The sequence below is a fragment of the Panthera onca genome, chromosome B1 (genome assembly GCF_046562875.1).
Source record: "Panthera onca isolate mPanOnc1 chromosome B1, mPanOnc1 haplotype 2, whole genome shotgun sequence".
NCBI lineage: Eukaryota > Metazoa > Chordata > Mammalia > Carnivora > Felidae > Panthera > Panthera onca.
Window position 1 is genome coordinate 203,497,740 of NC_138342.1, and position 24,773 is coordinate 203,522,512.

Below are 24,773 nucleotides of genomic sequence, written 5' to 3' on the forward strand. Positions count from 1 at the left end.
TCTAAATTCCACACCTGCCTGTTAATGAATGCAAGGCTAGAAACAAGACCACCTTAATTCTCGAAGGAGGAGGGGAGATGAGCAGGCTAATGGGGCCGGACAAAACACAGCCCCCCGGCCCCGGAGGAGGCCTTGTCAGGGAGGCCAGGCTCCCCAAGCGGCCTGTCAATGCTGTCCTGCACCAGGTGAGGGGCCGATTGAGCGTGAAACCCAAGCTCTCCCGCAGCCTGACAGCCCCCCAGAGAAGCAGACACCCCCCATACTCTCCCCCTGGGGGCCGTGCACCTGTTCGCAGTGAAGAGGGACAGCAGGGCCACCTGTGGAGCCCCCGGAGGCCGGGGCCCCGGGCTGGAGAGGGACAGCTGTGCAGACCACGTTCACGAGGAACTGTGTCCCGCCTGCCACGTGCTGTGGTTCCTGCTGCTTCCACCTTCTGGGCAAGCGTCCCAGCTGGGGCTTCCTGGTCTACACTGTCCCCAGGGCTCTGCCTCTCTGGGGAGGCACTGGAGTCCTGAATGGTGGCCCGGGGGAGCTGGGTTCCCTGACCCAGGGCTTGAGCCGGGCTGAAACTGCCGTTCACACAACACCGAGGGTTCTGGCTCCACTGATGTGGCCACACTCCTCTCTTTTGGACCAGGGGATGCCCATGAAGACGTGCCACACGAGGCTAACGGGCTCCAAGAGTCTCAGCCGCATGCTGGTGCCCTAGGCTCCCGGCCCTTCTGAGAGGGCAGAGGTTGGGGATTCGAGTGTCTGCAGAGTCTGATGACCTTCGTAACCCAGAACGTGGACCTCGGGCTGTACACTGGAGATCGTGAATGCCTTTCCACGTTAGCACCGTTCCCCCAAATACCGGCCACGTGATCCCGAAGTCATGCTGAGTGCGGATTTTCCCGCTGGGCATGCGCGTCTGAAGCAGCAGTATCAGTCCCAACATCTGTACGTCCGCCTGCACCTCTGCAGACGGAGACTCCCTGAGGATCTCTCGAAAGCACACAGTATCTGCCCCTTGCACAGCCCCAGATGCCAAAGTACCTCATCTTTTTTTAGTGCCATTTGCCAGAAGGTAGGTCTTTTAGGAGTACCCTTCCAGAGACAACCAAATCTGAGGGTGCAAGAAGGAGCAGGAGGGAGCAGGTTCCTGTGTCCTCACAGTTAGGATCTAAGATCCAAGCTCGTGCCGCAAATCTTCAGAGAAGCATTCGACTCTTCTATGAATCATAGAACCTTTTGAGATCACTTAATATTTATCACGAGCAAGGACTGAATGCTGTGCAGCCAGTGTTGGTGGCGAAGTTCCGAACACGATCATTATCCTTCCGTCTGCCCACGAGTCTGGAGTACCTAGCTCTGCTTCACCTTCTGTCTCCTTGCACTGCACGAAGCACCTCTCCGGTATGTTGCACAAGTTAGACACGAGGTAAATACTTGTGGCTTTGATTCAGCTGCTGGTGTGACTGATCGGACGGAAGCCAGCGAACGGCCTCCTGGAACCGGTACGCTGGCCAAGAAAGCGCCAGGTCTCCAGTATAGACGGAGACAGTTTCCAGACGACCTGAACACCGGAGATGGAACCCTCTGGGTCTTCTCCGCGTGCGGTTGCTGCTGGGGCCGTCAGCGGCCCTGTAGGTGCCCACGCCAGCACGGGGCTTCCCCTTGATCCGCTGATGAGTCTTTTCCTTCTTAGGTGTCTTCCTTACACTCCTGAGAGCACCTGATCCGATCGATCACTTCAAACCTCCTTCTCTCTTTCCTCCGCAGCATCCAAAACACCACAATGGAGCAGCAGAGGCATAAATATTCCCCGGGATCAATCCTGGGCCTTTCCAGCCCTTCTGTTCATCACTGATGTTTAAGAAGCGCAGCCTGGTCCTAGATCCTCATGGCTGTGTCAGGAGGAAATGCGGCAATGTGATGAAATATTGTAAAGGGGAATGCTTTACGCACGGGGGCATGTTTCCTGTCTTCCGTTTGACGACTTCCTCACCACGTGTATCCACAGAGGCACAAATCTCACGATCCAAGTCCTTATGCCTAAACCCAGTTCACCGTGTGTGTGTGTGTGTGTGTGTGTGTGTGTGTGTGTGCGTGTGCAGCACTCTACATTTTCAGCGTCTGAACAACAGTTCACAGAGTAAGCTCAAAAATAATCCACTTCATTCAACCTTTCCTCCAAACTGGGGACCATTAAAAAGAGCAAACATACCCTGTGTGGCCTGATCCCACTACTAGAAATAGGTGATAGGCAGCTAACACTCGCAGAGTTTTCAATGGCTCTGGAATCTTCCTGAAGGCAAAAGGAAGTTAGTGATGGAATTTTTTCTTCACTTAGAAAAATTTTTTGACATATGTGTGTTTCCCTTTTGGCCATCTGGGACTTTAGAGAAAGGTGGTTCCCTCAAATTCGGTTCACATGCCTGAGTAATTCTTATTGTGCAGGGTCACAGGCAGTGTTCTGTAGTTAGGGGGCCATGGAGGGCCCGTTCTCAGAGGCGTCAGATGTCGTCTGAGGAGGGAGTCACCAGCACGGCTGCCCATCCTGGAGAGGCCTCTGCTTAGGCCTGCTCTGCACAGTAATCTTTAGGGTATAACTTGCTTGTCTCTCTCCTACAGTCCTTCTCACCACAAACCAGCTCCAGGGTTCCACTTCTTGGGGGTTTTGCTGGGGGAAGCCAGCTCCAGGGTAACCTTGGCCTGATTTCTGTGACAGCCTCGATTCAACAGGGAGAGTGCCTGGGGGTCTGGGTGGCGAGGCACGAGAGCAGAGGCTCGGAGGAGGGCAGTGGGAGCCGGGGAGAGGCCCCCGTGGGCCTCTGGGCAGCCGCAGTCCTGACGAGGCCCCGTGAAATCCACGAGACTCGAGGGGCCCCCTCTGCAGGGACACGGGGATCTCAGTCAGCTGGCACCGGGATCCCAAGGGCCTTGCTGCCTTGTGGGAGCCGTGCCGTTGTTTCGGCCCCGGGCTCACCCCAAAATGACGGAGGCTGTGTCTCTTGGTGTGTCAGGCACGAGGGTGAGGCGCTCAGAACTGGGTTGGATTTATTTAAGAAAATAAATGACCGTATTACTCCTTGCACGTCTGTGTGGTAGATGGTCGAATCATATGTCACACAGACCATCTAGAGGATGTGTGGGTGCCTGTCAACTGGGGCTGCCCACAGAAGCAGATCTAAAAGAAAAAGACCCATCTAGATGTTGGAGATAATAGCCAAGTACATGGGGGGAGGGCTTAAATATTGAATTTAAAATATTAAGTCAGTGCAAACTGTTCATGTAAATGGAGTTAAATATTTTATAAGCTGTAGACTCTTAAGTCCATTATTTATGCATTCAGCAAATATCCATGGAGTCCTGTGCCGCGTGGGGGTAGATGAGGAGATTGGGGGGCCCTAAATTCACCTGGACAGTCTCCCCAACGGCCTCCAGCACAGGCGTGGCCTTCGGTCAGTCCTGGGAAGTACATTAACTAAAGATAAATGATGGCCTGTAAACTGAGTTTGTGACTGCTTCGGGCAGGATGTCCCAGCTCGTCAGTACCAGTGCTGTTGGAAATAATAATGGGATTTGTGGTTGCCAGCTGGTGTCATTGGAGCTGCTGGGTTGAGCCGGAGACGCCTCTGTGACCAGCTCACCCTGACAGACCCCCACCACGAGCAAAGCGTGGGCTTCCCATGCCACGGTGCTTTGCTGCCACACTGGGGGTGATATGACACCCGGGACGAGGCATGTCCTGTGGGACCAGCAGTGTCGGGGGGAAGAAACCCACCCCTGGGACTCCTTAGGGTCCATGTTGTTACCCTGGTGTTGGATGTGACACAGCCGAGGGAAAAGCTATCCCGCGAGGGTAATCTGTGTGAGTCCGACAAATCCCTCCAGCCATGGAACGTGCAGGGTGATTCTCGTGTGATGCATGCAAGCCCTTCTACGTGTGGACCCTGTTCTGGATGTTTTCAACAGCACGTCTGCCCACTCCTAACAGGTGCCTGCTCTCATAGCCCCTACGTTTCGGTAGCGGAAGACAACACACAAACAAAAAGCTCTGATAGCAATTGTCTACAAGAAAACCAATGACTACACATATGGAAAACTGAGCATATCTGGCCTCGCTGCTGTGGGGAGAGACACCCCACCGTGACGCCTGGCGGTCAGAGCGCGTCACACCCACTGTGACGCGTGGTGGCCAGAGCAGGGCGCCCGACCTTCCCACGAGCTCTGACCCCTCAGCAGCGCAGTGCCCACTGACTCCTTCTCAAGATAATGTTTTAACCCCAGAACATAAAATGCAGAGGATTAAAAGGCCTACGCGGAAATACAGTCGTCAGAGTTACCGAACCTTTGCGGTAACGTGCGCATCGGTGCAGTAACGAGAGTGGCGTCAGGACTAACAACTGCTGGGATTTCAAAGCCTGATGAACGCAAAGGATGTGTTGAGACGGCGCCGAGAACTGAGGGTTGTCGCCGTCTGAGTCCCGTGCTGACCAAGTCACAGGGAGGTGGGTGTGTTGGTGCGTAACCGAGGGACTCCTCCAGTCAGAGGTTACTAAAGACAGAGACCCGCTATTTAACCCACCTACGTTCACGCAGCCTCGAGTCTTGAATGTATTAGGGACGCTTCGGGCCCTGGCCTCCACGTGGGACATCAGCTCCGGAGCAAGTGGCCGCCGACAGAGCGACAGGGTGCGGCCGCCTTCCTCCTCCCAGTGTGGACGCATCCGGGAGAGCGCGACGGATGCTGCGTCCCTGGGACCACATGCCTTTAACCCCGCAGACCTCTGCAGCCCCGGCCGCCCGCACCGGGCGAGCCCCACAAGCCGAGGCTGTGTGCCTTCTGAGCGTCGGGTCACTTCTGAAGCTTGACCTCTCTCTCCCTTCCCTGCGGGCTCATCCAGCACTCACCCCTGCTTCTCCTTTTTAAACTGGAGCTTCATGTGCCTTCTGGCTCCCTTGCCTCTGACAGGCCTGGCTGACTAGCCCCCTCGCGTGGCACACAGTCCTGGTGGCCGGGACCCGATCTCAGGCCCCGGTGTGCACAGCCAGGCGGGATTTCCTTGGCTGCCTGGTGCCCACGGCCGCGGGGAGAGTGTGGGCTCTGGAAGGTAGCAAACATCCGCGCCCCGTCCGAGCCTCGGCCAGACTTTCCCACGGGGAGCCCGTCGTCCTGGAGGCCAGCTCCCTGCAGCCGTGTAACACCTGTCACCTAGATATTTCTGAAATTAATGGGGTTTTTAACACTTTTGGATACCTGTTTATGTCACAAATGTAGCTTTTGGACATCCGTGACACCTTTCACTTTATTTTTTATTTCATTTTTTACAGTCTATTTATTTATTTTGAGAGAGAGTGAGAGGGAGAGAGACAATCCCTGTGCTGTCAGCACAGAGCCCCACTCGGGGCTCGATCCCATGAACCAAGATCACGACCTGAGCCAATATCAAGGGTCGGACACTTAACTGACATAGCTACCCGGGCTCCCTGACATCTTTCATTTTAACGAACCCTCCCCTGTCCCCAGCCATGAGGACAACAGTTTCTGATTTAGCTTTTTAACTAGTAGTTAGTTAAACTACTAGTAGTCTGAGCTAGTAGTCTGACCGTTTTAACTAGGGAGCCACAGAAGTACGCTGGGAGCCCACCGTATGGTCTGGGGCTGTGTGAGAAAAAGAACCACAAAGGGAGGTCCATGTACATTCACCCAGAGATTTGGCGTAAGGAGCCGGCTCACGCAGTATGGGGGCTGACCAGACCCAGGGTGTGCAGGGAGAGTCAGCACGCTGGCGCCCCGGGAGAGTGGATGCTGCACTGGCCCGAAGCTGGGGGGCCAGAGACCCGGCAACAGTTCACGTATCAGTCCAAGTTTCCAGGGAGCAAAAAAAGCTGATTCCCCAATTTGAAGACAGGCAGGCAGGAGGAATTCTCTCCTACTCATGGGCCGGTCAGCTTTTCGTTCTAGACAGGCCTTCAACGGATTGGATGTGGCCCACCCGGAGGGCCCTCTGCTTTCTCCGTCTACCGATTCAAATGTTCACTCAGCAGAAAACAAAAAACAAAAAACAAAAAACAAACCCTCACAGAAGCACCTAGAATAGTGTTTGACTAAATGTCTGGCTCAGTCAAGGTGACACAGAAGGTTAACCGTCAGGTTAATTTTCCAACATTCCTCAGAACAACTACGCTTTCGTCCTCAACCACCAGCACAGAGCAAAACTCCACAGCGGGAGGGCCGGAGTGGCCAGGACGGGCTGGAAGCAAGAAGCCTGATTCTCTTCGTACACGGCTGATGCTTCAAAGGGTAATTTTTCGAACTACGTTTTATTTTCAACCTAATAGTTAATACAAAGTGCATGTCAGGTTCGTTATAATTAGGGGTAAGAAACTTCCATTTAAATTCATTTTTACAAATGGGGCACCTGGGTGGCTCAGTCAGTTAAGCGGCCGACTTCGGCACAAGTCATGATCTCACGGTCTGTGAGTTCGAGCCCCGCGTCGGGCTCTGTGCTGACAGCTCAGAGCCTGGAGCCTGCTTCGGATTCTGTGTCTCCCTCTCTCTCTCTCTGCCCCTCCCCCATTCTCTCTCTATCTCAAAAATAATTAAAAAAAATAAAGTGAGCAGTTCTAACTAACGCTGACATCAGTACTGTGATTCAGTCCATCCTTTCCTTTGCTTGGGTATTTTTTTTTTCAAATTTTAATTTAAATTGCAGTTAGTTAACATATAGTTAACTAACCAAAGGATGATTTTTTTAAAAAAGGCTCATCCTCCAGAATCTAGGAATTCCTAATCAGAAACCATACCATTTTTGAGTAAGTCCAAAATTGTCACATTAAGTTGTTTTAAGTGTCTCTTGGAACCCATAAACAAAGAAAGGAATTTGAAGTTACAAAAGTAACAAATGAATCATAATTTTTAAAGTGCGTTTTAAAGATAGCATATGTGAAATTATTAGGTCTGGATAATCATAAACTCAAAGGTATACATAGGACTTTCTGATCAGATTCTTCTCATTTCTGACATTAATTTATATCCTACATCATCGTACAGAAAGAAAACTAAATACTGACTTTTGGAGATGTGATTTAAAAGCATTGCATTGCTACAGTATTGTCTTTCCTGAGAGAGGAAAAGTATTTTCTTTTCAACGTTCTCAGGATGTTTTATGAATTTTATGTATTTTTATAACTTGTCTCAATATAATGCTTTTTAAACTAATATGTTATAAGGAATAAAAGCTATAATATCAATGTTTTTCAAATATATTTATGAGATGTTGTAAGTATATGAAATAGTGAATATAACCATAGCCTCAAGTTTTGGGCATCTAATATCTCTACATCTTTAAAAGGAAGTTCATTTTAAAAATAAATGAACGCTGGGATTTCTTGGTTTTAATAAATACTTTTTTGTTGGAACTTGTCTGATCAGGGAGTGGGGAGGAAGGAGTTTATGTGGCACCTAAACTGATTAGGAGAATGAATCACGGAAGGCCTCCTGGAAGCAAGGATTTCACAGTTGCATCTTAAGGCAGAGCTAGGAATTACATAGAGAAAGCCAGGGGAGCGAGTTCTGGGCTGGGCAGAGCATGTGCAAAGCTCGGCAGTGAGAGGGTCTCAGGTGAGTGGGTACCAGCCGAGGTGACGGGGAGCTGTGGGGAGAGCCTGGGTCAGGTCACCCAGGGTCAGACGGCCCCACAGGGGATGGCCCTTCACTCGCTGCTAACAGGAAGCCGAGAGAGAGGGTGCCAGGTGGGTATGTTTGCGTCGGGCTATGATTTATATTGTATTTAACTCTGTTCTATTAATTTGGGGGGGCCGTATTTTTAGAAAGAAGATCGTAGGAGTGTGGAGTGTGGGGTGGGCACGGATGGGAAGTCCAAGAGGGGGGCCAGTTAGAAGGCCATGCAGAGGCCCAGGGAGCACGCCACGGGCGTGCAGCACAGAGGGGTCACGCGATGGAGCATGTGGCTATTCGCAGGGCACGCGAGGCAGCTTCCGTGGCCCCCACCGCGTGGTTGAATGACTCCCTGGCCCAGCTATCGGCTTACGCACGCAGGCACTTGCCTCCTTGTTCACCCCCGGGTACTCATTTTACGGGTTGTGAAGGGACCAGTTTGGCTGGCTTCCTTCCAAGAAGTTAAACAACTCTTAGAGTAACTAAGGTCGTCGTTGCTGTCGTGATGGCGGCACAGAATTTCCCGCGTGGATCTCTGACTCAACTGCCACGCACCTGTACCCTCCAACCTCCCCCCTCCCCGTTTTAGGCAAGGGATGAACTGAATTGCAGACAGTCGTAAAGAAGAATCCTGGACCGTGAGTCTGGGGTCTGTGGGTCTAGTGTCAGTCCCACCATGACTCATCCCCTTGACAAGTTTGGACGGCACGACGGGGTCGCTCACACTGCTCTCCTTTGTGGGTGAGCGGATGGGTGCATGTGTCTAAGAGGCGAGAAACACTCGAATCGCGGTGCTTTTGGAGGGAAGGGCACATTGCGTTCTTGGGGCTTGCCCGCCACCAGCCAGGTAAACTGAGGGCCCCCTCCTCTGTGTCCAGGTATCTGTCTGCACAGTTTCGCTCACTGGTCCTGAGGGTGGAGGCTGTCTTTCGCTCGTTGACCCGTAGGTTATATAGTCCAAGGAATCACAGGCAATTAGAATCGCACAGACTATGTCCCAACATTTCCGTATCCAGGCGGCGTATCCTGACTTCTTCTGACGCGCAAGTCCACAGGCCAGGGGGAACCGCCACGTAAGAGCTCTGCAGACACATCTGCTAACCTCCGGATCTCAGCACCATGGCCAGACCCACAAAGGATGCGAACGTCCCAGTCTTCATCCCTTGTCCCCGAACCTCAGACGCCACACGTGGCAATGAGGTCAGAGACGTGGCTGTGGCAGGACGTCCGCTTCCAGGAGAGCATGGAGGAGAGCCCTCCACGTCACCTTGCCACAGGTCAGGGGATTCGCGACACTCCTGGCCGGGAGCCTCGACTGGATTTGGTTTCCGGTCAGCAGGAGGAGCTTGGATTTAGTACACGCCCAGCAGAGCAGTGGGCACCCCATGCTTCTGTGTGACTGAGAGGAAGATCTCCTGGCGTGGGTCCAGAGAAGACCCCCTCCATCCATCCGTCCATCCGTTCACGCATGCGCCCAGCCAATATTTACTATAACGATGTGGTAGTCCCGTTAGGGTGGTCTGGATGCCCACACCCCCAGATGTCCACATCTAATCTCTGGGACTATAACTACGTCACCTTACACGCCACCCTTGGGGCGTGTGGGGCCCGATGGCATCACAGGCCCTTACATGAGGAAGGCAAGGGTGCCAGAGTCCGAGAAGGAGACGCGGTGGGTGACGGAAATGGGCCGTGTGGCTGGGGGCGTATTAGGAAGGCGGTCAGACCCTAGAAGCCAGGACATCTTGGAAGCAGATTCTTACGTGCCCCCGAGGGACAGGTTATTATTGAAATATAAACAACAGGATAAAAATAAATTTATGGCTGTTTCCTCTGTTCATGCTTTGTATGGATTTTCCCTTTGTTTTAATGACTTCTAGAATCAGCTGTGACACTTGTTGAAAGAACTTTTGACCCAGAGAAAAATCATTATAATCTAATGTCATAGCATTTTCCTCCATAATATCAATGACACGCTCTCCCTAGAAAAGTTGGGTGAAATGCATATTTAGACAAGTAAATCTTTCTGATAAATCATTTCACCGATGAGAAAGAAACCATGTGTGAAATGAAAGTTAGATGTTTTGAAAACCACTCCGTTTAAGGACAGGACACTAATCGATAGGTGTATTCCTTATAATGAAAGACAGTGCAGGAGAAACGTGGTCCACGCCTATCGGGGGTCCCTGGACAGCACAGGAACGGACTCTGTTTCGGCTGAATCTCCACGTGCCTTTAAGGGCCGAGGGAGAAAACAGGTGACATCCAGTCACTCCAAGCCAGCCACCCATTCCTGGTGGCTCCCACCTGTCAGTGTTTAAAACAGAATGTCTGACACATATTTTCACATTCTTAACAAACCTTTCATGCACATATTTGGTACTTAATGGCTACTAGATGCATATTAAAATCACACGTTCATCCTTGTTCAAGGGGACGTAGCCTCATGACAGCAGCTTCCACTTTTCAAGCCACAAAAAGAAACATATTTAAATACATATTTAAATACATCTGAGACTTCCAAATAATCACTGTGAATGATTTTGAAAATAGCTTGTTTTGGAATTATTTTCAAGAGAGTTTTAGAACCATAAAAGAAAATCAATTTGCCAAAATAATCTGTCTCTCTCCACACACACACACACACACACACCTACCCATGTAACTATGAAATGTCAACGTTGCTCTACGATCTTCTAACTATTTTAATATAAAACGACAGATCACATTTTGCCTCGAAGATTCAAACACGAAGCTCTGAATCAGATCAGAAGCTTAGCGGGCGTTTACATCCTGTGTCGTTGGATGGTTTTCCCCCAAACTTTTGTATTTCTATGATGTTGCAGGTAGGGATTTTTCATTCATCTTATTAACCAGACAACTGCTGCACACCCTCCCAATTCTATCTGGGAAGTGAGATTATCAATATACGCAGTGTCGGGCACCTGGGTGGCTCAGTTGGTTGAGTGACTGACTTCGGCTCAGGTCATGATCTCATGGTCTGTGAGTTCGAGCCCCGCATGGGGCTCTGTGCTGACAGCTTGGAGCCTGGAGCCGGCTTCGGATTCTGTGTCTTCCTCTCTCTCTGCCCCTCCCCCGCTCATGCTCTGTCTCTCTCTGTCTCAGAAATAAATAAACATAAAAAAAAAAAATTAAAAAAAAATGCAGTGCTTAGGGTAAAACCGGAAATGGTGGAATAATGACCCCTTTTCCGTTTCTGCAGAATGAGATTCCCAGCAGGTCACCTGCTTCTCAGACCCTTCCCCAAGTCTGTACCCTGTCCCCTCTGGCCTGGAGGAGATCTGGGCTCAATAACTAGGCCAAGGTCTGGTAGAAACTCCGGAGGGAAATACGTTTTGGGACTTATTTGGTGCATACATTTTGGGAACACAACAACATGTTCGGGAAAATGACACAAATCAGAATTTTAGTGTGAGTTCTGCACTGGTTCTTGCGTGATCTCTATGAAAACTGTCTTATTTTTATTCTCCCATAACGACAAACACGATAAAGTCATTTTCTGCCAGGTAATTATCGTTTCAAAGCATTTCTGAAGACCGTGAAAGGGCCTGTCACTTGCTTATACGAGACATTCAACAAATATTGGTGAGTAGATCAGTAAAGATCTCCAAAAGTGTACTTTTTAAAAGGCAGTGCTTGTGAAGTTCATTACCTCCCTAAGTTCCTAATGTGGCCATTTCCCACAAAGGCCACGGTGTGGGGTTGGTCCATGACCTCGCTGCAGGGTGTCACAGACTTCCTAAGATACAGGGCACCTAGGAGGAGGCCTGGAGGCTCAGCCCCATCACCCACAGGCCCCATCACAGTGGCACATCTGTGACAGATGTCACACGGGGCATGCCCACGGCCCTGCCCTACTCTCTCCACAGAGTTGTGCTTTGGCGACGCGGCACCCCACGGTGCTGTGCGCCTCTTCCGAACACCCCAAGGCTTCACGGTCAAGAAGTGTCACCAACCCTCCACTTGGGTGCCCCCCGCCACACAAGAAGATCACTGAGGACCCACACACACATGCCCTTTGATAAATTATTCACAGCTACTTCTGAAATCTGAGATTCGGCAAGTCGACAAGCCTGAGGTGCTCGAGGGCCGGCATCCTGAAACAAGGCTGGCGTCCAGGGTGTCCTTTCCCGTCTGCTGCTAGCCAACCACGTGCCGTCCTCTCCTGAGTGGCAGGACGGTGGGGATGCCCCTCCCTGAGCTGCCGCAGCCCTCCCTCCTCCTCACCCTGCTCCTCCTCACCACCAGGCCCCCACAGCTCTCTTCTCAGACTGTCCCCTCCCTGCTCCGACAGTGTTCAGATGACCTCGCTCCCCAACTCTGCCCGTTTCTGACTTTCTCCGCTTGGCCTTTATGTGGGGCTCGCGAACGTTTATTGCTTGCTGTGTTTTATGGTTTCTCCAGGCCATGTATATTCATTATGTTACAGAAACAGTAACAGCGCAGGGAAATACTGGGCGCTGATATTTCGTGTAGGTGGTAAATTTTCAAAGGGGTGGATATGGTTTTCCATAAGAATGGAAGCAAACTGTGACACTGAAGGGGATGATTAGTGAATTTACATGAAGGAAGGATCTGCTCCAAGCAGTGAATCATGTTTATGGATCTGCCCACCAGGCGGCACTCAGCACTCAGACCGGAGGAGAAGGTGAGGGAGCCCCGGAGTCACTGCACGTCTGCTCGAGTTTTACTGCAATCTATTAAACCTTGGTATTTAAAGCACAGTCACTTTCTAAATGTCAGCCCTTAAACTTTTTTTCCTGCAGAAAACTTTACAGAAGTTATACCTGGTTATTTGCAAGAACTTTGATACCTAAGAGATTGCATTCTGAGAAAAAGAAAGGTTATCGACAAAAGAAGTGTTTCAAAAGACCGTTGCAAATAGGAAAATGGGACAAATGCAATTTGGGAAAGTTACCAAACGTTCGGAGAGTGTATCGCGTGTGCGGCGAAGGTGCGCCCGCTCCTCCCGGATGGAGACCGCACCCCTGCATGGTTCTCACCAGGAAGGCGGAAAGGGCGGCTTTACCTGCTGTGGACCTGACAGTTGGGGTGGTGTTGGAGGGCGTCATCACGGGAATACATTCGTCGTCCTGGGAGTAACCAGCTTGGATGGCTCGGAGGTAACTGTGGCTGCGCGTCCGGAAGCATCCGGGAAGGTCCAGGGCGTCCATGGCCTGGGATTCGACTTCACTGAAGACAGATTCACACACCGACTCGAACTGCCCGTTCATCTCTGCCTCGCTCATCTGGAACAAGAATGCACAGGTGATGGCGAGATGTGGCCAGGTCACGGGAGAAAAAGAAAGAACAAAACTCACCCTGACCTTGAGGTACTGTCTCTTCAGCAGAGTTAATTGGAAATTGGCCTTGGGGCTCCATTAAGCTGAGGGAAGGGCTTTTACTGGGTTATTTCTCACAAACACTAAGAAAAATGTCACTTCTGAGATGTTACTGAAATTCTGAGGGCCCCTGAGGGTGGCTGAAAGGGTGGCCTGCTGGAACCGTCCAGGACAGAAGACAGGACGCGGGTGGAGCTCGGCACCTGGGCGGTCAGTGAGCACACGCCGCCGGTCCCCCCTCCGTCCCAACCCCGGCGCCTCTGTCACCGTTCCAGGCTGTCCATGGCCCAGCAACTCTAGGAGCTGAGCCTGCCTCTATGCATCATCATGGAAACCAAGCACACATCTGGCAGGAAGCTCATTCCTTCTCCCCAGGGGAGCAGCAGGACCGCGGGTCCAGGAGAGAAAGACACGGCCAGCGGGCTGTCCATCGCCTCGTCACCAGCCTGTGCCATGTGCGTCCTGCCCGTGCTGCTGCTCGGCCTGGGATGTTAGGAGACTCACTTCCTTTGACAATTTAGCAGGTGAAGTAATAATTTTCACGCCTGCAATTTAATTTCCAGGTATAGAGTCACCCTGGGAACCTAAAAGGTCCAAACGTGTTAAGAAAACATCGAGGCTTTGGACAGGCGCGGGATTGCAGGTGCCGGGCACACAGGGGCACGCCCATCGGGTTGGCTAGAGGGACTTTGCATGGGGTCAGTGAGCGCTAGCAGGGGACACACTTTTTCTGCCATTCCTGGGTAGTGATCCTTGCGCGTTTCCCAAGAGCCAAACCTATAGGCTTCATCTGGGTGCCCAGTGAAGGGAGGTGCGCAGGAGAGCCAGGATGAAGAGAACGGAGTGCAGAGCAGATGAGACGTTAGGAAAGAAAATCTTAATGGCTTAGCCACTCGTCGGTGAGGACGGGAGGCTCACGGGTCCGCGGGCAGGGCTCTCGGGGTGGGTCACGTGTTAGGCTGAAAGGGACGTTGATAAATGAGCCCTCCCCGGCTACTCCTGTGTTGGGTACACCCCTCGGGGGAATCACGCGTGGGTGAGCACGTGTGCATGGGTGGGATGCTTGCTGGTGAAGTCCCCGTGCACCGGCCGGGGCTGGGAGGGGAGGCTCAGTGCACAGGGAGGCGGCGAGGGCTGAGGGGGCACCCCGTGGCCTCTGCTGTCCCTCCAGATCGGTACCCGGCCGTCCCTCCTGCCCTGGGCGTTGGGAGGGGCCCACGCCGCCCGGGACGTCTGCCCCGCTTCTCAGGTGGCTTCTCCACACCCAGCACCCCCTGCTGTCACCGTCCTGCCTCCGTCCTGCACCTGCTGTGTCCGCCTCTCACACACCAATGTCCCAATGTGCTATCCCACTGCCCGGAAGGCCACCCACGACTTGCAGAACACCCTGCGTGATGCTCACAGATAAAGACACCAGCTCAGTACCTGTGCTCTGCCTGTTTGCAGGGTGAAAGTGGGAGAGAGAAGCTGATCTCCCTTCCGACAGGAAGGAAAACCTGCTTTCTTCCAGAATCTCTAACTGCAGACCTGGACGTGGCCCTGCCTGGTACCACGTGGGGCTCCTGACATGCTGGGAAATGGCTCCCTTCACAGAGCGAGCCTAACCCTCTCTGGTTCTGGAGATGGAGGAGGAAAGTGTGTGTGTGTGTGTGTGTGTGTGTGTGTGCGCGCGTCAGGGGGGAGGAAGGCAGGCCGGCTGCCTGGCCCCCAGTGTGAGGAGGAGAATCTCTGGGTCGCATCGACAGAAAAGACCAGAGGAATGTTTCTGAAGTTGGAGAGGGGCAGACAAATCAGGGTCAGGACAAAGCACGACACTCCCATCATGACAGCCTCACGTTCCCAGTGACGAAGCTTGTGGGACACACACCTGCTGGGTTGAAACATGACATTTTCTGACTACACGTTTCTTACACTCTGTTTTCCCTTATGGGGAATTATATCAAGAAGCCTCAGATCGTTTCATGCCATTTATGTCAAAGACCCGCATCAGACAGCCTGAAAAGGCCAAACTCTGAGTGATGGCGCCAGCGTCCCCAGCACCCTGGCCGCGGGGTTTCGCAGACCCCCTCCTGCAAACCCACTGCGGGCCAGGAGCTCTGTCCTTGAGGCAGGACACCATCACACCTGCTCGTGCATCTTAAAGGCTAAAATCTCAGCGAGGACCACTTGGCTAGTACTTCCAGCTACAGAAACACATCCGTGAAGTTCTAGAAATGAAGGTGACTCATTTCTCCCAAATAGAAGTAGTTGAGAAGGATCTCAAGACTTGGTCCAGAGAGGACCTGAAATGCTCTGTCCTCTGAGAGCTGATGCGTTCACCGAGCCTGAGGGGGACTGGGAAAAGTGGGTGTCGTTTTACGTTGGGACTCAAAGCACGGCTTGGTCCCCGGGAATCCCAGGAGGGTGCCAAGCCAGTGGGGTAAAAGCTATGGAAGACAATCAGTGTGGCCTGAGGCTTCCTCTGTCTCCCTTTGTGAACCGTGAACTCAGAACACAACCGGGCCTGCTTCTGGAAAATGTGGGCACGGAACAGCCAAAGCGGGGCAAGCTGGGAAAGTGGGGGTGACAGGGTGACTGTCCAGTCTGTGGCAGAGCCGGGGGTGGGCTCTGCAGACGTCATGACAGATGGCAAGCAGACACGGCCCTGCACGTGGCCGCCGTGGAAAACAGGGTGGCGGTTCTTCCAGAGATTAAACGTAGAACCGCTGTGGTCCGGTGAGGCCACTTCGGGATATTTACCCACAGGAACTGAAGGCAGGGACTGGGGAGGACATATACTTGTAAACCCACACGCACATGGTGGACTGTTCTTGTGATGTGGACGGACCGTGAGGGCACTTGCCGGGGGAAAGAAGCCAGTCATACAAGGAAAGACGCCGGGTGAGTCCGCTGGCTGGAGGTCCAGGGGACTCACGTCCACAGAGACACGGAGGTGGTGGCACCGGGGACACCGGCCAGTGTTTGGTAGGGACAGAGTCTGCATTCTGCCAGACGGAAGAGGTCTGGAGATGGACGGTGAGGGGCACTGTCTGAGCATGTGGCACCGCTGACCTGCACACTGAAACACGGTTAAGATGGAAAGTTCTGTTACAGATATTTTACCACAGTTTTTAAGAATTTCCTTTAAGAAGGAAGCCATCATAGTGCCAGAGAAGGTTTTTCAAGAGGAAGAGAGAAAAGGGGCCATAAGACAGTGGCATGTCTGGAAGATGTGGGGAAGGCAAGTGTGCCTCCTCAGCCAGGATGCAGAGGTCCCAGCGATCCCACCACACCGGACCCCAGCACCACCTGCAAGTTCTAGGGCACGCCGGACCCCAGCACCATCTGCCAGCTCAGGGACACGCCGGACCCCCAGCACCACCTGCCAGCTCAAGGACACACTGGACCCCCAGCACCACCTGCAAGTTCTAGGGCACGCCGGACCCCAGCACCATCTGCCAGCTCAGGGACACGCCGGACCCCCAGCACCACCTGCAAGTTTTAGGACACGCCGGACCCCAGCACCACCTGCCAGCTCTCGGATACACTGGACCCCCAGCACCACCTATCTTTTCTAGGACACGCCAGACCCCCAGCACCACGTGCAAGTTTTAGGACACACCGGACCCCAGCACCACCTGCCAGCTCTCGGATACACTGGACCCCCAGCACCACCTATCTTTTCTAGGACACGCCAGACCCCCAGCACCACGTGCCAGCTCTAGGACACGCTGGACCTCCGGCACCACCTGCAAGTTCTAGGGCACGCCGGACCCCCAGCACCACCTGCAAGTTCTAGGACACGCCAGACCCCTAGCACCACCTGCTAGTTCCAAGAAACAGAATTACCCTGATGGTGGATGCACTGAAACAAAGCAAATGTGCAGCCTGAGCAGTGATGAGCTCAGGAGGCATCAGAGCCGCCTCGAAGGTGAGAACAGCCGGGGGTGGGGGGGGGGGGGAGTGTGGCAGGTCCCCGCTGGCTGGAGGCTGTGATTTCACTCCCGCTGAGGTGCCCTTCCTGCACCGCAGCTCGGCTGTGCCTCCCCACGTGTGCCTTCCGTCTGCAGTGAGGGGCCAGGGGGAGGTCTGGGGACCCACTTCACAGCCTGAGGATGAGTAGGGATGTGTCCTTGCAGCTTGCTTGGAGGGGGCTGGGACTCATAAGGAGTGCCCGACCCCAGGAGTGCCAGCATGTGTGGGCAGCGGGCATCTGCGTGGCTTTGTGACCCCTCCAGGTGGGACACAGGCCTTCCACATGGGGTGTGGGAAGATGACAAGGTGACACAGGAAAGGAGGCTGCTCGGTGTGGTGGGGATGGAGGGGATGGGAGGGTGGCACAGAGCACGGGGTTGGGGTGCCGTCTGCTCGTCTCCATGGGTGGCCGTGGGACATGCCAGGTGTAGACACGAACCCCTGGTCTGCCCTGGCTGTCAGACAGGTGACTGCTGCGAGACCCAGGGCCTCCCTCGCTGCTGTGTGTCCCCAAGTCTCTGCACAGCCGGGAAGCAGCTTGGTTCATGTGGCTGGGCACTGCGTGTGCCAGGAAACCACAAGGTCGTGCCCTGCTGGGTGGCCCTGGGTGACAGTCACTGGCAGAGCCCATCACACTGATGGGGACCACACCACCAGCATACTATTGTTTACCAGATGGTGGAGGACTAGGTGGTCTTCAAGCCTATCGCTCCCCGTGCGTTTCTGGGAAATGGAGAACGTGGTCATTCTTCCGGGTAAGGTCTAGACCCAGCCGGACAGACATTACATGCGGTGGGGGTACAACCAACAAGCCCACTGTGTTCTCTGAAACCACAGGGACGTCGTGCTGAGAATAAGAACAGCACTGGGGTCCCCTGTCCGATGGGCTGACAAACTGGTGAACCCCAGGGAGATAAGGAAAGGCCAGGGAAGGGTCGGTGCCAATGGGACGGCCCAGGCACACAGCGCGTCTGCACCCAGGTGGCCTGTGTCATGCCGACACCTCCCGAAACGCAACCTGTCAATGTGCGTTTCTAGCGTTTTTGGTGAGATCCCTCCAGGTGAGAACTCTCGTGGTTAAAAACAAATTCCATCCCTCAAGCTGGTCACTGGGCAGGTGTAACCGCACGTGCACTATTACCGTCCCGGACGCTCACCGCCGGCAACCCCAGGGCATCATCCCAGACCCTCCAAACGCCTACGCGGACTCTTCCCCGGTTCGTGAGCTCAGAGAAGCCGGACCTGAGCTCAGAGACTCAAGCTCAACTCACAGCATGGCTCAGAGATAAGCAAGTCTCACAGGGGCTCAGTTAGACTTTTAATTTCATGTTTGTTGCTCGAGAGACGTTGGGTATTAAAGATGATGGGTGAACTTCTGCAGCTTAGCAACCAAGCCAAGTGTCTCAGGGACACGAGGGGTTCACCAGAGGCAGCACCCCAAAGGCATCATCCTCGGTTACTGGGAACGGCCTCTTCCTCCCTGACTTGGAGTGCACTGGCCAGTGTCGGACACACAATGACTACAGATCGGTTCCCACGAGTGAAACGGGCCCACCCACCACCAGGGTGCCGGGAGTATCTTAAGGAACTATATGCTTTTTTCAGAATTAAAACTGGAGCGCAAGTTAAAGTCCTATCCTAGAACTCAGCGATCGGAATCAAAGTCATCAGAGTCTGTAAAACAACCAACTGGTCTTCTATTGCTATTATTTACAACGACGAATCTTTTCAGATACAGAAAGGTGTGAGAGTGTTTTTTTTTTTTTTTACCAACGTATTTTTGGAAATCCCAGCTTGGGTTCACCAAAAACACACATACTTGAGGGTAGTACATGGCTTATGTGTCTGGAAAATAATGATGAGGAGCCCCAGGGAAACTGGCCAGTTTCACAGGAATGTCTGAAGAGGTATGGTGTGCGTTCAACTGGAATCTGTTTGTTGAGAGCAAGTGAAAACAGAGAGAAAGTGGAATCAGACCCATAAACATGGAGAACAAACATGGTTGCTGGGGATGGGGGATGAGGAGGGGGCTGGGCAAAATGGCTGAAGGGGTGGCAGATGCAGGCTTCTGATGGAGCAAATGAGTCACAGGAATAACAGGCATGGTGGGGCGGAGGTCATTACATTGTACCAGCAACGTAACAGGACAGATGGTGAGCTCTGCACAGTGTGTAAGAGTCAAATCACTATGTGTAGCCTGAATCTAAGGTAACGTCCTGTTGGCTGCACTCCAGAAAGAAAGAAAGGAAGGAAGGAAGGAAGGAAGGAAGGAAGGAAGGAAAGAAGAGAAAGGAAGGAAGGAAGGAAGGAAGGAAGGAAGGAAGGAAGGAAAGAAGAGAAAGGAAGGAAGGAAGGAAGGAAGGAAGGAAGGAAGGAAGGAAAGGAGGAAGGAAGGAAAGGAGGAAGGAGAGAAGGAAGGAAGGAAGGAAGGAAGGAAGGAAGGAAGGAAGGAAAAGAAAGAAAGAAAGGAAGGAAGGAAGGAAAGAAGGAAGGAAGGAAGGAGGAAGGAAGGAAGGGAGGAAGGAAAGGAGGAAGGAAGGAAAGGAGGAAGGAGGGAAGGAAGGAAGGAAGGAAGGAAGGAAAAGAAAGGAAGGAAGGAAGGAAGGAAGGAAAGAAGAGAAAGGAAGGAAGGAATGAAGGAAGGAAGGAAGGAAAAGGAAGGAAGGAAGGAAGGAAGGAAGGAAGGAAGGAAGGAAGAGAAAGGAAGGAAGGAAGGAAGGAAGGAAGGAAAGAAGAGAAAGGAAGGAAGGAATGAAGGAAGGAAGGAAGGAAAAGGAAGGAAGGAAGGAAGGAAGGAAGGGGAAGGAAGGAAGGAAGGAAGGAAGGAAGGAAAAGAAAGGAAGGAAGGAAAAGGAAGGAAGGAAAAGAAAGGAAGGAAGGAAGGAAGGAAGGAAGGAAGGAAGGAAGGGGAAGGAAGGAAGGAAGGAAGGAAGGAAGGAAGGAAAAGAAAGGAAGGAAGGAAGGAAGGAAGGAAGGAGGAAGGAAGGAAGGAAGGAAGGAAGGAAGGGAGGGAGGAAAGGAGGAAGGAAGGAAAGGAGGAAGGAGGGAAGGAAGGAAGGAAAGAAGGAAAAGGAAGGAAGGAAGGAAGGAAGGAAGGAAGGAAGGAAGGAAGGAAGGAAGGAGGGAGGGAGGGAGGGAGGAAGGAGGAAAGAGAAAGACAAAGCGTCTGCAGTGCAAACCTGGCCCTGCTGCAAACCTCGTGGGTCGTGTGTGACTCTGAGGCCCTACTTTGGCGACGCGGCTGCTGGAGGAGGAAAGGCCGCTGGCCTCTCAGGACAGGTGTGCGGGCGTGGGGAAGGGTGCCTCTGGGCACAGCCGCTCTCTTTAGCTACCACCTCCTGCCGTCACCTTGGGCTTTACTCTGAAACGGGGTGTGTCCCCAATCAAGTCGGTAATTACGGTAGTCTAGTTGCTGTCCGTCTGCTGTCGTTACTGCTGTTTTCATTATTATTAGCAGGGGCATTTGAGTTGGGACCATGGCGTGACCCTCTGTCCCGGTTCGCCCAGGGTCGGGGTCCGGGGCTAAGGCCGGCACGGCCCCGGTGTACAGACTCAGGAACGGTCCTTTCCTTGTCATGGGGGGACAAAGGGTCACTGGCATTCTCTGCGGCGGATGGAGACCTCATCCTGTGTTTGAGGAGGAATCGCGTCTGAGCTGATTAACGAGTGAGGTCTTTCTTTCTTCGGTTGCGGGACAGGAAAAACCCGGACAGGGTAGGAGAAGAGGTCCGGAGCACGGCTTTCTGACGAGACAACAAACGGCAAGATGAGCAGGCTCTTGCTCTACGAGGCAGCGACAGCCTGGGCAAGAGAGTCTTCGGCTCGCTCGAGCCCCCGGCAAGCTGCCGGAAGCCCGCGGCACGATCCGTGAGCAGGAGGGACCGCGTACTTACGGCCACTGCTACCATGATCCTGCGGTGGCACTGAGGGTGTCACTTACTGAGGACTCAGCACGTGCCCCTGTCTGCGCAGCGATGCCCGGCACCCTCCAGCCACCGCCCCTTGCGCTGTGCGAGCTGGACTGCCTCTCTCTACCACCCTGGGTGGCCGCCTTACTCTCCGCACCGACGGGAAAGAAGTTCGCGATGGTTGAGGGACTGCACAGGCTACGGGTGTCAGAGGCAGCGGGCCGCCCTCTCGGCGCCCGCCCTGCAGTGAGCGGAAGGAGGCACGTGGTGGAGCCCTCAAAACCTCCGGCACCGCTCTTAACGGCAGCTGAAACCAGTAAGCAACCTGTTTAGTCAAAAACTTAGAGATGCAATTCCTAGCGATTCTCCGGCATACGGCTCATCTTGCTCTGGCGCGTTCTTCGCACAGCTCAGAGCAGGGAGGGAACGCCTGTGGGGTCCCTGACTCGCCGGCGGCCACACCCGCCGTTCACCCGGGGCCACGGATCCCACCGGGGCCGCGTGTGAAGCCGGGCATGGTCCTCTGAGCCCGACAGACACGACTCTGGGGGCACCAAGCACCACCCACCACTTTCACCTCTTCTTACTGGACCCCCAGCGTCCGCGGTGGAGGCCAGCACAGACAGCCTGACTGTCACGGCCCTGCCCCGCCCGTGTCAGCGGGGAAGCCGCCTGGGGAGAGGACAGTCTGAGCTGAGGCAGCCGAGGCGCCACCCCTTACCCAGAGGAGGCCGGCGTAGGGGGCGTGGAGAACCGAGTCTCACAGGGTCCCTGCGTCTGCAGCCAGACGATGCCAGGCAGGAACGTCACCTGCGTTCGCTGCCTTCCTCGGACACGGGCGGGGCCGCCGTCCCCCGAGCAGGTGACTGCCATGAGGACGTGGCTTCAGAGACCGGACCCGAGGGAGAGGGGATGGAGAGGGTTCCCAACCTGGCTCACACAGCTGGCCTGACTCAGGGTGCTGACGGCTCTCATGTAGCTCTGGTTCCGGGAGCGGAATTTCGGGGAGTTGTACTTGGCAGAGGGGTCCAGGCTGTGGGCAGCAGACACGTCCCTTGCGGCTTGCAGGTAGCTCTGGCTAAAAGAGAAAAAGAAATGAAGAGAAAGGCGTTCCGTGAGCATGCACCGAAGGGGGAGAGCAGGTGAGGGGCGTTCCAGCCGCCGCCCAGCGGCTGTTAGAAAATTTCCAGCCACGTGTTTGTCTTTTGACGGACAGCTTGGTCTTGGGCGAATACCCGCAGGTTCAGCTACAGAAGTAATGGCGGGGAGGGAGTGGTGTTATTTACAAAGCTTCTTGGAAAGCTGGCTTTTTATGGCCAGGTAGGGAAGTCCGGATCGTTCCACACAAACGAAACAGGGCGCTGGAAAGCACTGGAACCGTTCACACAGCACAACAGCGGACCTGGCTCCTGAATTTAAGCCCAAACCCTGAGAGTCTCATAAAAATCATGTTAGCTTCTGGCAACTTTACGCATTCAGAAAAATAAAGTTAAAAAAGAGGCCAGCCTTCCGTTTTCGCTTGTGCAACGTCGTCCAGACTCTGGGATGGGAGGACGGAAAGAGCAGACTAAGAAGTCAACTGCGTCTCATTATCCTAACGGTCATCTTCCTCCAAATGCTCCTAAAAATCAGTGTTCTCTGATCCCCTTTCTTGCTATTTTCTAAAATGTTAAAAGTATGGGAAGACCGTGAGGGCGTCTGGCAGATGGAAAGGTCGGCTTAGCTTAAACTCCCGGCCAACTGAATTCTCTTTCTTTCAAGTTCTGTTGACAATCTTTCCATAATAAAAACTCAATTTATATGAGCAAACACTGGAGTAGTAAGAAGGGAATTAGCTGTTCTTCTTTGCTGTGCTGGGTCACACCGGGACACTCGACGGGGCCAGCACACCTGTCTGCATGTAAACATGTACCCAAATACTGGATTGCCAGAGTCTGGCTCTGCGGCCGGTTAAAGTAAGCACCTTGCCGTTCAGAGCAAATTCCAGACGCAATTTGTTTTCTCTGTGATTTACTTCTTTCTTTGAAAATGGGACAGCAGACAAGGGCTTGGGCTCTGTGACACGTGCAGATTAAACAAAGCCCATTTATTACAGATTTGAAGTCGTTATTTCTGCTAAAATCAATAACGCTCATTTATATATAAATAGAATACAATTTATATTACGAATTATTATTATGGTGATTTTTGCTTCAAAACCAGGTGTGTAACATTCCAGCTCCCTTCGCTCAAAACAAAACAAAGACAGAGAAGGAAACTGGCATAAGGCAGGTCTGGTGTGGGCACATGACGGGGACAGCGGCTCCGCCTGGACGCCTCGTGTGACCCCCCTGCTTCAGCCTGGGGATCCACACCCACACCAGGGCGGGCGCCGGGCCTGACCACCAGGAAGACGGGTGAGCAAACCCCCACGTGTGGCCACCTGCTGTGGATGTGGCAGGGAAGTGGCCAGAGTCCGTGGGAGCGGCAAAAAGCCAACAGACGGCAGCCAGGACTGTGTGGGGGCGAGAGGGCCGGGCCCCCTCATCAGTGTTTGTGTGTGCGTGCTGTCCCTCGTCCTGTGTGCACGTGTGGGCACAGCCTCTGCGCAAACCCCTGACTTAGGCTCCTGGCTCACTTCTGACTCTGCAAAAATGCAAGCGTTCTGCATTTCTCCCTCCTTCTGTTTCCTTGACATGGCTCATTTCACACCTTGCATTTCTGCCGGTTGGTACTGATTTCGCACTTTCTTCCTACAGACTAGCTCTCCCCTGTGACTGACACGACCACCTCGCGTGGTGACATGCTCGGGTCTCAGAGCCCCTAAAGAAGGATTGGTGTCTGTCTCTGAATCGGCGCTTTTAGCCCATGCCGGGCGCCGTGAGTGAACACGTGTCCTCGGAATGAGAGCAGATGACCCTTTTGGTGGCTTTTGGATGGCACTCACACATGATTTGGTATATGTTGCGATTCTATGTTTCAAACACGTTTTCTAACTCCCGTGACCTCTCTCTTCCCAAACCGGGCATGCCACTTAGAGAAAAGTTGCCATTGTAGAACGCTGAACACGTTCTTTTTTTTTCTTTTGAACAGTGACTCACAATAGTTAACACTGGCTGCATGCTCTTGTGCTGTGATCGTTCCACATTGTAAAAACGGGACACGGCGTGGCTGGAGTAGGCTCACACAGAGCGCATGGCCCAGCCAGACTCTGTGCATGCATCTGGCTGCAGAATTCATGCCTTCAGCCCCAAGATCACAGCTACGGAGTCATAGAAGCAGACAGCCCCCAAAGCATGGTCCTCCATTACTGGAGGACCAACTTCAGCCTCATTAGGCTTAATAGAATATTTTTATTTTTTTTTAAATTTTTTTAACGTTTATTTATTTTTGAGACAGAGAGAGACAGAGCATGAACGGGGGAGGGTCAGAGAGAGAGGGAGACACAGAATCTGAAACAGGCTCCAGGCTCTGAGCTGTCATCACAGAGACCGACGTGGGGCTCGAACTCACGGACCGTGAGATCGTGACCTGAGCCAAAGTCGGATGCTTAACCGACTGAGCCACCCAGGTGCCCCAATAGAATATTTTTAATTTTTTTCATGTTTATTTATTTTTGACAGAGAGAGAGAGAGAGAGAGAGAGAGAGAGAGAGAAAGAGGCAGAGACAGAGCATGAGCGGGGGAGGGGCAGAGGGAGAGGGAGACACAGAATCCGAAGCAGGCTCCAGGCTCCGGGCTGTCGGCACAGAGCCTGACGTGGGGCTCAAACCCACGAACCGTGAGGTCATGACCTGAACTGAAGTCGGATGCTTATCTGACTGAGCCACTGAGGCGCCCCTTGAATTTTGTTTTTATTGTAATGGTTTAGCATTTTATGATACAGTGTCCCGAGGACCAGCTG

The 24,773-nt window shown here is 53.1% G+C and overlaps 1 protein-coding gene across 9 annotated transcripts in view; it reads right to left on the bottom strand.

Moving 5' to 3' along the window:
- The window catches only part of DLGAP2 (DLG associated protein 2), a 777,915-nt gene that overhangs the window by 44,707 nt on the left and 708,435 nt on the right, over positions 1 to 24,773 (bottom strand). For all 9 annotated transcript variants that reach the window (XM_078445206.2, XM_078445207.2, XM_078445203.2 and 6 more), the window contains 2 exons: positions 21,822 to 21,969; positions 12,717 to 12,936 (listed from right to left, as the gene is read on the bottom strand). In XM_078445206.2, coding sequence (XP_078301332.1) covers positions 12,717 to 12,936; positions 21,822 to 21,969 — 368 coding nt within the window. The remainder of the gene's footprint in view (positions 1 to 12,716; positions 12,937 to 21,821; positions 21,970 to 24,773) is intronic.